The following is a 16,374-nucleotide window of genomic DNA, read 5'->3' as shown; positions in this document are numbered from 1 at the left end:
AGATTTACCACCACTGAATGAGATACTAAATTCCTGTCTGTTCACCACTCCGTATATGGAAATTTTCACTCAAAAAAGGCATGTGTGGAGGACTCCTCATGCCCAGAGCACTGTGCTAGAGGATGCACAGAGGATCGCCGTACTCCCAGCCCCCGGGAGTCACCAGCCACTGGGGATGCACATCTTCAGGTGACGTGGAGTAGAACACAACACCTGAGAGCACAGAGGATGGACTTTTGGTTGGGAAAAATAGTTTTCCCAAAGGGACGGGGTTCATAGACTGCCCTGAAAGACAGCAGAAGGGAAGTGAATTAGATGTGTGGGAGGGGGCCATTCAAAGGCCAGGGAAGGCGAGATGTGAGATGTGAAAAAGCCAGAATGCAAAAGAACAGCAGGAACCAGGCATGGTGGTGCATGCATGTAATTCAGCACTTTGGGGGCCTGAAACAGGAGGATCACAAGTTCAAGCCCAACCCAGGTAGCTGTCTCAAAATAAAAAATTAATTAATTAATTTTTAAAAATAAGGGCTGGAAATGTAGCTCAGTGTGAAAGCCCTGGGTTCAGTCCCCATTTGCACACACACAAAGCAGAGTGGCAGGCAAGGTGTCACCAGGCCAGTCCCACCTCAGCCACTGTGGCTGCATGACCCTGGGCTGCCCTTGGACTCATTTTCCTGTCTGTCACAGAAGGACGGTTCTATCTGGTGGCTCATCTCACAGTGGCGGGGTGAGGATTCGCTGCGGAGCAGCATAGAATCACTGTCTCATGTGGCAGAGATGGGCTGCAGATGCCATCCCAGGACCCAGAAATCCTGCTCCTCCTTGACTACACCTCCCAGGGAGGATGAATCCTCCTGTCTTTGCCGCCACTCCATGGCCCTCCTCGCCTCTCTTGCTCAATTCCTTCGTCACTTCTGACACCACACCTCTCCCCTCAGCTCCTGCAGCAGGAGAGCCTGGGGTCTGCGCTTCTCGCTTCCCAGCCACAACTCCTGCTTCCAGCTGGTTCCCGGGTGGCCAGTCCTGAAGAGGGCTTTGATGCACTCCTCCTGGGTGGGAGTGGGAGGCTCCTCAGGGTCAGCAAGCGCATGAATATGTCGTGGGAATACAAAACCCAGAAGCTGCGGCCCCTTCCCTCTGGTTTATCTCATGATGTCCAAACACATTAAATGGGGAGCTGGGCTCCTGCAGAACGCCGGCAGGTGTCTTATCACTGGGTTCTCCACAGCGCTCCACAGTTCACAGCTGGCTGCACACCCCGGCTCTCCAACCGTCAGGTACAGTCTCCACTGGACAGATCCCCAGGGCTGTTTGGGATAATCTCACATGAGGAGAGGGAGTCAGAGGCACTGGAAGTATTTCATGGGGAGAGCACGCTCCTTCCTGTGGCCCCCAGACACTGGGCACTCACTGTGTGGCTGCACTTTCCTCCTCCACATCCCCTCCCCACGCCTGCCCCGCACTCACAGGTACATTTTCTCCCGGGAGAACGGGTAGGAGAGGCTCTTCATCCTGTTGTTGCTGTGCTCCGGAACTCTGGGCTGCAGCGGCACACTCAGCTTCTGCAGAACCGTGTTGAGCTTCTTCGTGATGCTGCCTCCTGCTTTGATCTCGTACATCTATGAAAAGCAAAGCCACAGGTCTGACAAAGGGACCACAGGCAACACTCGGAGGAAAAAGGCTTTATAACCAGAACTGAACAGCGCTCAGAGCCCTGGGTGGGATAGTGGCTAAAGGAGGAGCTGGGAGAATCCACAAGCAGGACCCTTCCTTGGCTGTCACAAGGACCCCTCTGTTCAGTGGGAGGCCAGAGGCGACACTTTCTCATTCTGACCTTCCGACATCATCAGGAGAAACTACAGGCCGACTACGTGACATCACCACATGCTACTGGACAAGTGCTTTAGATTATTCTATCAGCAACATCTAGTGCCTGACACAAGGTAGTTCCAGTGCTCACAGCAGCCCCCCGGTAGTTATTCCCATACCCTGCTGAGGAAATTAGGGCTACAGGTGAGGCAAGTCAGTGAAAGCCATACAGACCACAGTGGGTGCCAGGGTTTGGACTGAATTCAAGTCAACCTAATCCAAAATCCGTGCTTACAACCACACCATGCTTCTGTGACCACCCAGAATCACTTTCTTTGTTTCTCTAGGAAATGTGTGCTTAGATGAGTTTGTTATCGAAATACCCAGCTCTTTCAGTGCATCAGATGTGTAAAGGCACCGGCCCTGGGAAAGCCAGAGATGGACCGCTTGACAATTATTAATAATTACAGTGCATACAGCTCCTAAACTGCTGTCCAGAGTGCTTCTACCTACATCGTAATTTGGGATCTTTCTAATTTCCAAATGGAGTTACTGAGACACAGAGGTTGTACTTCTAAAAGAAAAGTGATAATCAATTATTGATGTCCACAAAATGCTTACACAAATTCTCCTCTCAGGCTTGGAGGACGATGCCCAAGTCCCAAAGTCTCCAGCTGGCTGAAGCCCTCCCCACGGGCACTGAGGCCCTCAGGAGCCCAGCCCGGGGGTCCAAGAAGGCCTGCATTGCGCTGGCGCTGACTCACAGCCCACCCTTTGTCTCAGGGCCTGTGCTGGCAGAAAACCCAGCTAAGAACTTCCAAGCAGTTCCCGAGGCTCATCTTGCCAAAGGACCCGGTAGCTCTCACTTAGAGGAGCGGGCTAAGGAGAACAGGCTTCTGTGCTGTCATTCATGGGACCAGGAGTGGGGTCTGGATAAGTTTTGACTTTTGGGGGGCAGGTATTCTGGGAACTGAACCCAGGGCCTCACACGTCCTAGCCAAGCACTGTACTACCGAGATACATCAGGTATAGCCAGCCCTTTTTGCAAATTTTATTTTGAGACAGGGTCTCACTAAGTTACCCAGGCCAGCCTCAAACTTGTGATCCTCCTGTCTCAGCCTCCTGAGTAGCTGGGAGTACAGGTGTCCACCACCGTGCTCTGCTCTTTTGACTGTTGATACGGGATACTCCAAACATCTAAAAGTGATATTGTCATCTGCTTTCAGGAAAATGTCCAGGGTGTGGAAGGACAGAGTCTCACCAGAAACCTCAGAGTAGCATCTACTCCACAGCCCTGAACAAGGCCCTACACAAACACTCCCAGGCCAAAGCACCATGGCGGGCTCATATTGGGCAGAGATTTGCACTCGTCAGTGACTGGGTGATGGTGCCAGACACACTTGCACAGCAGGCCACGTGTGGTGCACCATGCTACAATGCCATATGGCTACTGAGGTTGGGGCCAAGGGTCTACTTCTCACCTCCATGCCTTGGTGTATGTTGTGCCTACTCCTGGCACTTCCTTGCTCCTTTTTTTTACCTGGTTAACTCCTACCGCTCCTTCAGCACCAAGGTCTAAGTGTCAACCTTCTCACCCACTTCCTGTCATGCTTCTCAACTGTCCCACTCATTTCCTGTCATGCTTCCCAACTCATCCATTCACTCATCCATTCCCTTCCTGTCATGTTTCCTTGGTTCCCTGTGAAGAGTCACCTGCACCATAAAATTTACCATGCTTACTCTTCATTGTTTACCTGTCTCTAATTCTTGGTTTACTTGTCCATCTGCCCAACAGATTGTGGACTTCTCAGGGGCAGAGGGTCCTCTCCTTGTGCCTGGCACACAGTGAAAACACAGTAATACTTCCTGATCCAATGACCTGGGTCCTGGTCCGTGCTGATACCAGTTGTCTAGCTGTGTAACTGTGAGCAAGGCCCTCTCCCCACTGTTCCCTCACCTCTACAAAGAGAATCAAAATCTTCTGTTTCCCATCATGATAGAGTACCAGGGATCAGGTTTAGCTTCCACCTGAAAACCCAAAACCTCCAGACAAAGTCCATGTGATAATAGTTTTTAAGTTACTGGACATCAGGCAACAAAGGGCAGGGATCCCTGAGGGACCAGAAATAGACAAGTGACCCACGACCTTGATAGCGGAAGAGCAAACAGGCAGAGTCTAGCAAATCCCCACAGTTCAGGAGACAGTTATAGGTCTGGGGACACGCAGACAACTAAAATGCACAGTACAGAGTACCCAAGAGGACAGAGGGACACCAAAAGCCCCAGACCTATCTTTCTTTTATCTCTAATAGCCTGGATGTGAGGAAATTTCCCCAACTTGGAAAAAGAAATAACTGGAAGGACTGGGAACAGCACCTATTCCCACCAGCCAGAGGGACAAGTCCCATAATTCATGGGGCATTGGGTGAACTCAGTAGTGGTGGATAATCAGCCTTAGGCTGAGGGCTGCTCCAGACCCACTTAACAAATTATAAAGGAGGGAAATGCCTTTTAAAGCAGTGCCCAAGTCTAACGTTCTATGACATTAATGATTTAATGAAAGAGAACTGCTCCTCCATGTACAAACGCTTCCAGGCACCTCCTGGAGGTCAGGTCCTGAGCTTGGTGATAAGTGTGCCAAGTGCTGGAGAAGTCCAGGGGTGAGAGCAACCTGCCGCATGCAGAAGAATGCTTTCCAGGATGTGCAGCACCTCCACAGGCGGGATCCCACTGGGGCCTGTGACACACTTGAGGCATGTCTGTCTCAGAGATGAGAAAACACAGCCTGGCAGGGACAGGGCATTGCCAGAGTCGATGGGAAAAGCAAGCCTGGAAACCAGGTTTCTCGGCTCCCCACCCAGGGCTCTTTCCTGGAACCTGTGTCCTTCAGTCCTTGGCAGATTCCTTTCTTGAGGAGGAAGCAGGCTGGAGCTCCCTTCTCGGCCCCATCAAACCCAGCAGCCTAGACTCTTCTTTTGCCCTCTGTAGAGTCGAAGAAAGGCACCCCAGTCCCCTCTAATATTAATACAATCAGCAGTGGCATCGTTATTACTATTATTCTTGGACATCAGAGAATTATGAAATGGCGAGACACATGTTAGCCAGCTGTTCCCCATTATGCCCTCCCTGGGTACATGATACGCCTTTCATGTGCTTAAAATCATAAATAATTTTTAAAGAATGTTGCTCTTATTTTTTATTCCTGGGCCCAAATGTGGTTCTCATAAAAGCTCGCTTTGGCCCTACTGTCACAGTCTAAAGAGTTTACTGCAATTTCTTTTTTTCTTTACTTCTTTCTTCCTCCTTGTCTCCCTCAGCCTCTCCCCTCTGGAGGAGCACAGCAGTGTGGTCTGAGGGCTGATTTGTTTCCTCCCTGCATTAAAATCATGTTGCTTCCTGGGATTCAGGAAACCAAGGCTATAGTGATGTTTGTCTTGGACAATGTACGAGTCACTGTCCTCATTTTACAGTGAAGGAAATCAAGCCAGCCTTGAAAGTTTTACTAATGTGCCCAAGGTCACATAAACATCAGGAGAGCCAATGAGCCCCTAGACTCCTCCTGGGAGACAGGGCTGGCACACATCCTCCTGTCCTTATTTTAAAAGGCAGAGACAGCCAGAGAGGTCTGGAAGGAGCAGCACAAAGCACCTGCTGGATAGGGCGGGAGGCTCTGGGGCTCAGGGATGAGGGGCAGGAGCAGCCACACAGCAGCCGAACCCAAGGGGCTGCACTGCACTGCCTGGGGAGTGCCACCCACTGCACACTCGTCCCTGCTCCTGCCCCGGACATGTACCCCCGCAGGGAGTGTTAAGCCATTCCCCAGCCAAAATGGAAACAGCGCCAGCTGCTGCTGAGAAGAGAAGCCAACAGGGAGACTCACCCCTACCTGTTCGGACCGGTGAGCTTCCCGTCCACAGCATCATGACTGTGGACAGGGGCCTGGTGACAGAACACATGTTCTCTGCTGTCTAATCCTGCATTCATTTATGGTTTTCATTTCTGTTGTCAGCATGTCCTTGAAGCATGAATGAGTGTTTGCTGACTTTTAAATTGGGGGATAAAATCCAAAGTTTCAAATTGCATGGCTGACAAGGCCCCTTGGGAGCCCTGGCCCTGCCTCCTCCCTCTGCCTCAGCCCCTTGTGGTAACCCCTCATGAGGGCCAAGGTCCCTGACCCTGGCGCCTGAGGACATGCCAGCCCCTCTCTGGGCAGATTTTCATCTGCCATCACCACCCGCCGGACTCCCATGCCATGACCCATTCTCCCACCAACCCTGCATTTCTGGTTAGCTCCCTCAGCTTACCCTTCTTTTTCTGTGGGTCCCTCCTAATCCATAACTAGTCATATAATGTCTGGATTTCACCACACAAAAGCTGCAAGGGCCCAGAAGACAGTCATAGACAGTCATAGCATCCCGGTACTTAGGGATGTCAGTGTAATGTTCCTTGGGTGGACCATGCCACTCCTCAGCGTATGCCCAGAGGGCTCAAAGTCAGCACACACCTGAGACACCTGCATGGCTGCGCTCACTGTGGCCCTCTTCACCACAGCTGAATCAGCCAAGGGCCTGTCGACAGACGCTGGGTAAAGAAAATGCAGGACATACACACAACAGAGTACTATTCAGCCATAAAGAAGAAGGAAATCCTGTCATTTGCAGGAAAATGGATGGAACTGGAGGCCATTATGTTATTAAAGTAAGCCAGACTTAGAAAGACAAGGGTCACAGGTTTTCTCTCATATGGGAAATCTAGAGGGGAGGAAGAAAGAAAAAGCTGATATGAAAGCAGAAGGAAGAAAGAAGAGGAGAGAGGTCTGGGGAGGCAGAAGGAGGGAAGAGGGGTCACGGGAGGAAGATACTGTCACAGTATGTTCCCCGCACGCATGTGTGACAGTGAAGCCCATCATTCTCTATTAATGTGTGCCAGTAAAATATTCACTGGTGGGTAGAGGATGATGATGGGCTATGGATGGGTGGATTAGGAGAGGGAAAATGGAACCTCCCAAAGGGCTAAGACCTCTTATACTCAGCCCAGCCCCATCCCAGTTACAACGAGTCTGTTCCTGAATGCTCTGTGTGACAGAGGCCCTGGGAACCCAGATGAGGAATGGGCATGATGTACACGCACCTCCACACTTGGAGGTGGGATGTGGGTGGGAGGTCTACCGATATGCGACACTGGCTGATTTCCACAGGGTAAACACTCCTACTAGGGCAAGTATAGCAAGTGTGCTGACCACTTTTCAAAATTCCTGACAATCTGGTGCTGTTGTGGGCCAGCACTTTAGCATACACGCTCCTGCTGGGTAAAAGTTCAGCCTGGGAGCCCCACATGCAGGGAGCTGGTGGCCCTGCCTGTTCCTCTGCCTGTGCTCTCTGCCGGCGCTTTCCCACATCCCCACCCCGGGGAAGGGTGGCTATACTCCCACTCCTCAGCACAGTCCTGGCTTCCGACTGCTGGGCTGGCCTGATTCTTATCAGCATCTCCTTCACTCTCAATGCTGCACCACTAAGGGTGATGGATTCACGAGTCGGCCTCCCAGTGCCCAGCAGGCCCAACCCCGTGTCCAGGCCCAGCCAGCCCCACTGCATGCATTGCTGCAATCAGACACAACCTGAGGCTTCAGGGAAACAAAATCACCAATATTTTCTTTCGTGTGAGTCTAAATCCACCACAGTTTGAATTCACTCCCTCTGACCTCTTCATAGTTTTTTTTTTTGGTACTGGGGATCGAACTCGGGTCCTTGCACTTGCGAGGCAGGCAGCGGAACCACTGAGTTAAATCCCCGGCCCACCTCTTCATAGTTTTAACTGCACTGTCCTGGAGCCCTGGCTTGGGCTCTGGCCCACAGGCCCGTGCTCCTCTATCCGCAGGGCTGCAGCACGGTCATGTGCCAGCTCGGGCTCCATCCCAAAACCACACCACTGAGGTGCCACTGGATCTCTCTCTCTGATTTTCAGAGATGAGAGGCATTATGGAAAACACAAAAGAATAAAAAGTCAAAGCACTCTGCCGTCTTCCCAGCCTAGTTTAGTGGTAATCAAAGAGCATGCACCAAACGCCCACAAAGATGTGAAATGTAAACCCGACCCTTTGGGCTGCGCCTCTATTAAAAACAAATGTCTAAGAACAGGCAATGACAAGAAGAGGGAGGCCCCACCGCAGTCACCAGCCCTGTGTACACAGCCACATCGCTCATCTCAGGACACTGGAAGGTAACCCCGAAAAGAGGCATCCTACAGGCTGAAGAGACCGCGATCCTTCTCCCGGGGACCCAGGATCTCTGTTCGCCACCTTAATAAACCTCACAGACTTTCTTCTGATTTTTACTTTCTGAATTTACTGAAGTATAAAATAATTCCAGAGTAATTAAATCACCATGTGATGAAGGAAGGAATTGGTCAGGGTGAGAGGGGAACATGGGCAATGATTGCTGCTGAATTTTACCGACTGCAGACAACTGTGAGCTGGAGCGCTGGCTCTGTGCTCAGGGACTCTGCCAGGGACCGTGTCCAAAAACCTGTCCTGGGCTGGGAGGCCAAGAGTTACTTGGAACAATGGACCAATCAACCTAGCATTTATTCAACAACTATTACTGACGGAACTCCACACAAGAGTTTGCAAGGCATACCTAAGAAACACAAACTATAGGTCCTGCTCCCTGGGAACTTAGGATTCATTTGGAGACCCGAAAGTAAGGCACCCAAAGGAGATGAAGGAAAATCAAAGGCTGAGAGAGCTACTGGCTGTAGTTGGAGTCAGAATCCAGAAAAGGGGACATCAGCTCAGGCTGAAGGAATCAAAGAGGGTCAGTTACAGACATGAAGTTGGGCAGGGATAAAAAGGTAAGGAGGGCTGGTTTCTTCAGGGAGGGATGGGAGGTTGTTCTAGAACCAGGTCAAACATTTAAAGCACTTGGGATAGGTCTGTCGCAACTCTGCTCTTGCTAGGAGACTACAGCAGACTCCACAGGAAGGCATGGTTTGGAAGAGGGAAGCCTAGCGCAAGTGGGGGATTCACAGACCTCCCAGTGATGTTCCCGGAAACCCAGGGCAGCCAAGGCATGAACAGGCAGCCGGAGCTAGTGCACCTCCTCGCTCAGCGCAGGTCAAATGGGCGACGGTGTGGACCATTTCACACTTAGATATGTGCCCACAATCAGAGTGCAAATGACCCCTGGAGGTATCCATCTCCATAGACCTCCCTAGCATCAAATCAAACTGGCATGCAGTGAAAATGCTGTGATCCGGGAGGGTAAGTGACTCACTGAGCTAGTCCTTAGCAACATGTAGCTGTAAGGCCTGCCCCAGTCCGGGGTTACTGAATCTTGGTTGAGATTCCCCAGAGCGTGCTCTGCAGAACACAAGTTCCCCAGGTCACCGACAGGGACTCAGGGGGAAAAAGTAAAACAAAATGAAAAGAACTGAACCATGTTCCTTACTGTGAGACTCCTCTGGGCCTTTCACTGGTGGGGCAAAACGCAATACGGTAATTAGTGTTCCTGGAGTTTGTTAGACCATGGACAAATCGGGGGCGAGGGGGTCATTTTGTTTTCATTGATCGGTTTGTTGGTTTTGTAAAACCAAAGACTTGTTCTATAGAAGACACCTTGAAAAGTTTCCTTCCAGGTGTTGACAATCAGGAAAGTGACCGAGCAGGAGAGGGCTTTGGAGTTACACTGACATGGTGTTGAGTCGCTTGAGGCTCTGTACCCTGGAAAGTTTCTTCACCTTCCCGAGCCTCAGTTTCCCCATCTGCAGAAGGAAGCTAACATTGGCACCACCTCTTCTTATTGTGAGGAGAAAAACAAAGCGATGTAGATAAGCCTCCCGTCCACAGCCCAGCACATGGGAAGCATTAGCAGCACCTAGGGTTCAGTTGATTTGCACATGCTTATATGAACTTATGACTACAAGTTTTAGTGATGTTAAGATGTTGTGTTTTGATTGGCATTGTCCAGAGTGGTTTTATGAACCCTTCCCTCCAAGTCAAATGTGGAAATTCTGAAATGTGGACAAAATGTAAAGCATGCTAATATCCTCATTAGCCTCTTCGCAAGGCAGAAGCTTCTACTCAAGAAAACCTCTAGTTGTCTTTGGAAAGAGAGGTATAAATGGGAAAATGGTCTTTGAATATAATAAGCATGTCTTCTTGACATTTTTTTCCACCATCATGCCAGAGTGGCTGCCCCCAACCCTCCTGTACCATCTGAACAGGACCGGAATGGGGAGACGTAGCCACAGATGTGCCCAGGTCAGGAAACAAGACTCCCATGTGGGAATCCCTCCACAGGACCCCACACCACAGAACAATGACAGTGAATGCAGAAGGGTGTTCGCACCCATCTCAGAGCTGCAAAGTGACTTCCGGGGATGCAGAGCAAGCCAACGGGCCTGGGACACCCACCAGGTCTGGAACTGTCTGCTGATTGCTTTCAGCCCAGAGGAAGGGTATATTTGTGTCCTAGGGTTGCCGGAACAAGTCACCACAAACTGGCTGGCTTGAAACAACACAGATTTATTCTCACAGCTGTGAAGGCCAAAGTCTAAAATCAAAGTGTCAGTGCCACTGCGTCCCCTATGAAGGCCTAGGGGAACATTCTCCCTCTCCTCTTCCAGCTCCTGATGGCCCTCAGAGTTCCTTGGCTCTGGCTGCATTACTCCCACCTCTGCCCTCTTTGTCCCATGGTCTTCTCCTGTGTCTCACATCACTGTCCACCTTTCTCTCTTAAGCACACCAGTCATTGGATTTAGAGCCCAGCCTAAAATCAGAATGGCTTCATCTTGAGGTCCTGAGCTAATTACATCACAAAGACCTGTTTTTCCAAATAAGATCACATTCACCGGATCCAAAGCTTGAATGCAGACATACCTTTTTGAACATCACTATGAATTCCATTAAGAAGAGGACCATTGACTCTAAAAGTACAGGTCTTATGATGGTTCATTTTCTGCGACAACTGGACTGAGTCCTGAAGAGCCAGATATTTAGTCAAACATTATTCTGGGCATATCTGTGAGGAGGCTGGGGGTAAGATTGACATGTGAATCAGCAGACCAAATAAAACAGATTGTCCTCCCAATGTGGTGGGCCTTGTCCCATCAGTTGAAGGCCTGTATGAACAAAAGGGGTCCCTTCCACCCCTGCCTAAGGGCCCTAAACTGGGATATCAGTCTTTTCCTGCCTTTGGACTTGAACTAAAACATCTTGGGTCTTGAGGCTGCCAACCTTCAGGATGCGACTTACACCATTGGCTCTCCTGATTCTCAAGCCTTTAGACTTGGACCAGAGCTATACCACTCCTGGGCCTCCTGCTCACCAACTCAGATCTCAGAGCCTTCCAGCCCCCTATCTAATACAGTCTCAAATCCAGATAATGGGGAACCACAGGTGCCATAGTCCTGGCCAGGCAGAGGCTCTGAGGCAGGGTGGGCACCATAAGCCAACACAGGGCCAACGTGCAGGACTTTTGCAAAAGCTGTGGCTACCAAACCAGCATCCCTGGACAGCAGCAACAGGTATCTGAGAACAATTTCTAATCATTTATTTTCCTCCTAAGGAACCACTCAAGCTAACTAGATGTCAAGCTTCTTTGCTCTTCAGCCAGAATTATGTCAGCTCAGTGTGAACATCCATTTTCTCACACTGATCAGAAATTCTTAATGGCAGGTATATATGTTCTCCATTAAGAAACAGGAGAAGATGGAATATTCTTTAATAAATGCAGTTTCATAGATACAAACATCTCCAAACATGAGCTCCATGGGGAAGAATTAAAATATCAATTGTGTTTCTGTTCTAACCTTGATCTTTGAATCAAGTTAGCTCATCAGAAATTTGCATACTTTACTGTGTGTACCACCTGCCCTGGACCACAGTTTAGCATTACATCCTGTTTTTATCCAGAGTCTGTTTAAGAAGTGGCCATACAAAGAACATTTCAGCACCTCATATGAACTTAGAAAACATATTGTTCACATCCTTGATAGTTAATCATGTCAGCTGGACTGGATTGAGAAAGACTGAGGAAATGAGAGGCATACACTTCTGGGAGTGTCTGGGAGTGTGTTAACAAAGATGAGTGGCATCTGGGACAGCCAACTGAGAGGGCCATCCACCCTGAATGTGTGCAGCACCATCCAATAGAGTGGGGGCCCAGATGGAATGGAAAGTGGAAGCCCAGAAGCCCAGCCGCTCAAGCTGGTTTCTCTCTCTCTCTCTCTCTCTCTCTCTCTCTCTCCCCTCCCTCCCCCCTCCCCCTCCCCCTCTTCCCATACCCACCCCCTGGTTGCCCTCTGCCATGATGTTTCTGCCCACCTTAGGCCTAAGAGCAATAGAGCACCCTGACCATGGAATGAAACCTCTGAAACCATGAGCCAAAATAAACTTTTCCTCCTTTAGGCTGTTACTGTCAGGCATTTGTTTACAAGGACAAAAAGCTGGTTAATATAATGTCCTTTACATAAAAATTATACTTTATCAAAGTGTAGTGGCACATACCTGTAATGCCAGAAATCTGGGAGGCTAGGCCAAGAGGCTCATAGTTTTGGGCCCAGCCTGAACAAATTAGTGACTTAGCAAGACTCTGTCACAAAAAACAAAATAAAAAGAGGCTAGGGATATAACTCAGAGCAAAGACCTCGGTTCAACCCCCAGTCTCACCAAAAAGGTATACTTTGCAGCAGGAAAATCTTTGCCTCCTTTGTCAAATCCGTTGCTCATTTCCATGGACAGTACTAGCCAAAGTTTTATGTCCAGACCACCAAGAATATCAGAGTGAAATCTTGTCTCCCTGGCATCAAGCACTATCATACTAATTTCTATCATTATGTCCCAGCACTTCCCACTCCCTCCAGTTATCTGGTTCTTTTTTATTTGTCCTTTTTAAAAATAATCCTTTTGTACTCATTTTTTTCATTGCAAATCCACCTCAAGTGTCATTTTGAAAAACAGACTAAGATATAAAGCCAGGTTCACAAGGCAGAGCCAGTCCTAGAACCTAAGGTCACACCGGTCACCCTGGCTGTCCCTCCCTGGACACAGGGGCCTCCAAGCTCTCCCAGCCATACAGCGGGGTCAAGCACTCTCCTCACTGCCCTTCCCAGGGACTGCACCTCAGAACTCTCACACAGAGCGCCAAGGACCCACTCTAGGAAACAGAAACCCCAGGATGCAGGCTGATGGCCACCTGTGCCTGCCTTTCCATGGATTCCATGTTTGGGCCTTTGGCCGCCTAGGCAGGGTAAAGGGACCAGTGCAGCAGGAGGGAGAGAAAAGGAAAGAGTAGGGAGGAACAGTCAACCCCATGCCTGACGCACACGGCTAGGAACAATGGCGACAACAGTAACAGTAGCAGGTACCATGCATTGTGCCCACCTCTGTAGCAGGCATTCCATATGTGCCATCACTGCTGCCTACCCCAGTCACACAGTACTCATTACTGTTATCTGGGACTTGCATAGAGCTCAGAGTCAGCTTTCTTACAAAGACAGGACTTGCTGGAAGTTAACAGCATCTACTTGCCTGGAAAGGCACAAGCTGAAGCCCTTCCTTACAGGCTCCCAAGGGCAACAAAGGAGACTCCTGCAGTATCAGTCACTATTAATAGTGGCTACAAAGCTCTGACAGATTGCATGAAAGTGATAGTCACCCATCCCGGGCACATCTTCTTCCAAACTTAGTGGTCTCTGGCTGGATTAACATGCTTTTGTTTTAGCAGAAAAGTTCTAATAGCCTCAGTTATCAGCTATTCCTGGCCTTGCCTCACCTCCCTAGGTTGGGGAATGTGGAGGTCACGGGGGAGCAAAGGGTGCCCACTCACATACATGAGGAATGCATGGAAGTGACCACCATCTAGAAGGGCATCTTGGGGACAAGCAGAGATGCGAAAGCATCTGCCCAACGCACCCATTCCAATCTGCTCGGAGGCCAAAGGCCAGGCCTCCCCACCCCTCTCAGCATGGATGTTGAGTGCCCTCCACACACTGGCTCTTTTGTTGTTGTTTTTGGAAAACAAATACTTTCTTCCAAGTTTCCCCTCCCAGTTAATATCTGTGCTCAGGACTCCGGGTCCCTGGACACATTATGATGGATTTGTACAGATTTGAGATCTCGACCTTGTGATTTCCTCCCCATCTTCCCAGTCTCTCCAGGCCCTGCTGGGTTATGATCCAAGCCTCCACCTGAGCTCATGCCATGGCTCACTCTTCCTCCACACCCCCTGCCCCTCCAGGAGGGGCTCTCTGCAAATGTGGTTTATTCTCATTCACCCACTTCCCAGCCCAATTAAAGAAGGAAAATTCCACGGGGCCAACACTGGCCTGCCACAGATTGCCCAGCCTCACCTTCCCCTCGCTCTGGCCCTCTCTCCCTGCAGGAACTTGGGTTAATCCCCGCTCTCCCTGCCCACCCTTGGGATCAGAGTCTCAGACTAATTTTTACAAACACATGCATCCTGCCTAGCATACCAAGTCATCTCCTCCTTGTCTGCTTATAACACCGCTATGAGGTCAAGTGCAAGTCCCTGCGCTCTACACATACAAAGAGGAGTGGGGCTATGTGGCTGAGCCAGAGGACAGATGCCAAACAGTGCACCTGTGTCAAATTTGGGTCCCAGAAATGCTAAGGGAAAGTGCTTTCTGTTCTCTCCGCTGCCTGCAGGAGCACATGACTCCCTAACCCACCACCTGAAAGACAGAGGGATCCACACAGGCTCCAGCCCCTGCTCTGCGGCCTGGGCCTGCCTGCACACTCTTCCTGTCGCCCTGTGACTCTCAACTCCCCGGGGCTGCTCTGCAGTCCCCTTGCCTGTCACAGGCTGCACAGCAGGAGCTGTCAGTGCTGGCCGCCTCTGTGGTCAGGAAGGAAGTTGACGGGGATCAGGAACTGAGAATACACATAAAAAGTATGAGAAAACAGACACAACAACCAATCTCTGCATTTCCAGAACACTCGTTAGGAAGTAGATTCTTACAATCACCCTCTTTGAAAACAGGGCAGGAATTATTACGCCCAAGTCACAGATGAGGAAACAGCTCTGAAATAGGAAGTGACATCCTCAAATCACACGGTTAATCGGGGCAGACCCAAGACTAGAAGTCTGTTCTGAGGAAGGAAACCAGAGATGGGCACTTTGTAATATGTCTTTGCCCACATCAACTCTCTACAAATTCAAGAGCAGGTCCTCCCTATGCCTCAGATGTAAGTTCCAAACATCTCATGTGTAGGGGCCGGAGCCTTGTGAGCAGATCTGTCATTCATACAAAACTAGAACAGGATCTGAGGTCTGAGCCCAGGAAAGGACAAAGAGACACCAGAGGGACTAGAGTTGAGAAGGACTTGGGGACTGGGCCTGGGAACCAGAAGGTACCAGAGAAACCAGAGGTGCAGGAGTACAGGCACAGGTGCAAAGAACAGAGGGAGGGTAGGTGGAAGGAAAAGGGACCGAGAAACGGGACAGGAAAAGCGTGAGCCTGAAAAAAGGCTGGGGAGGACAGCAAAGAGGAAAAATAGCCAATGAATTGTAGGGGGAGCAGAAGGTCACACACTTCTTCTAGCTTCTAGGTCTCCCACTAAAAGGATCACCTGGGAGGGAGATACAGTTTGGGGAGTAGAAATGTGCACACCTTCTTTCAAAGGGTCAGCCAGCAGACGTTAAAGTCCAAACAAGATACAAGCACATAAGGTTAAAGGAGCACGAGCTGTTCAGATAAACCAAAGAGAACAGAGACGAATATATCAGCATTAGAAGAAAGAAGAAGGAGAAAGAGAAGTGAAAGCACTGGCTAGGCACCCCCTAGAGGAGATCAGAAGCCTCCAGCCCAGGCTGCAGTTGGGTCATGCAGACAGAAGACTGGGAGACCACTCATCGTTGAGCTGGAGTGGAGGTCCGAACAAAGATGGCAGCCACACCTGAGGGCATCGAGACTGGGGATGAGAGCACTAACGAGAGGAGACAGGGACCATCACACTGCTGCTGGAAGACAAAAGATCAGTGTGGTCCTCGTGGACACTTCCGGTGTCCAGCTCCCCCGTATTTACTGGGTTTTGTTGGCAAAATGTTTGTAGCTAATATTCAGACCTGTTTTTGTTCATTTTGTCCATCTTAAGAAATCTGTAAGAATAGAACCTATAGATTCTATTCTTCTTGAGTGGGGGATTCATGATAGCTTAGTCACATGCTTGTGTTTGATGAGTGACTTTTGATGGAGACCATAGATCTGTTGGCAGTAAGGTGGGATTAGCGTGGCCAACAATGAAAATCAAAATGGAGTTCATGCTGCCAGTTCTGAAGGTGGTGACTAGAAAGCAGAGGTGAATGAGGCTGTGTAGAAGAAACCACTGTGGAGCTCTGTTAATGGGGGCAGGGCGGATGAAATCACGGCAATGGTGGTTAGAATGATGGAGATGATCCCTCCAGAGGTAGGTCACCACCTGTGAAGCATTACAAGTGTGTGTGTGTGTGTGTGTGTGTGAGAGAGAGAGAGAGAGAGAAAGAGAGGACTCACCCACAGAGTGCCATCCTCCCAGGACCCTCCTTAAAAGCTAAGATAAGTCAAAGT

At 49.8% G+C, this 16,374-nt stretch overlaps 1 protein-coding gene across 5 annotated transcripts in view; it reads right to left on the bottom strand.

The window, feature by feature from the left end:
* Ano2 (anoctamin 2) overlaps nucleotides 1–16,374 on the bottom strand; it is a 326,914-nt gene that overhangs the window by 231,690 nt on the left and 78,850 nt on the right. For all 5 annotated transcript variants that reach the window (XR_015452355.1, XM_087214186.1, XM_021248110.2 and 2 more), the window contains one exon: nucleotides 1,468–1,619. Coding sequence is in view for 4 of the 5 variants with exons in the window: in XM_087214186.1 (XP_087070312.1) it covers nucleotides 1,468–1,619 (152 nt within the window). In the remaining variant the exon portion in view is untranslated. The remainder of the gene's footprint in view (nucleotides 1–1,467; nucleotides 1,620–16,374) is intronic.

Source organism: Heterocephalus glaber, unplaced genomic scaffold, assembly GCF_053883595.1.
Source record: "Heterocephalus glaber isolate CG9 unplaced genomic scaffold, H.glaber_assembly_v1.0 deba00001444, whole genome shotgun sequence".
Taxonomy (NCBI): Eukaryota; Metazoa; Chordata; class Mammalia; order Rodentia; family Bathyergidae; genus Heterocephalus; species Heterocephalus glaber.
The sequence above is the reverse complement of the archived record's forward strand: the minus strand, read 5'-3'. Positions and strand labels throughout refer to the sequence as shown.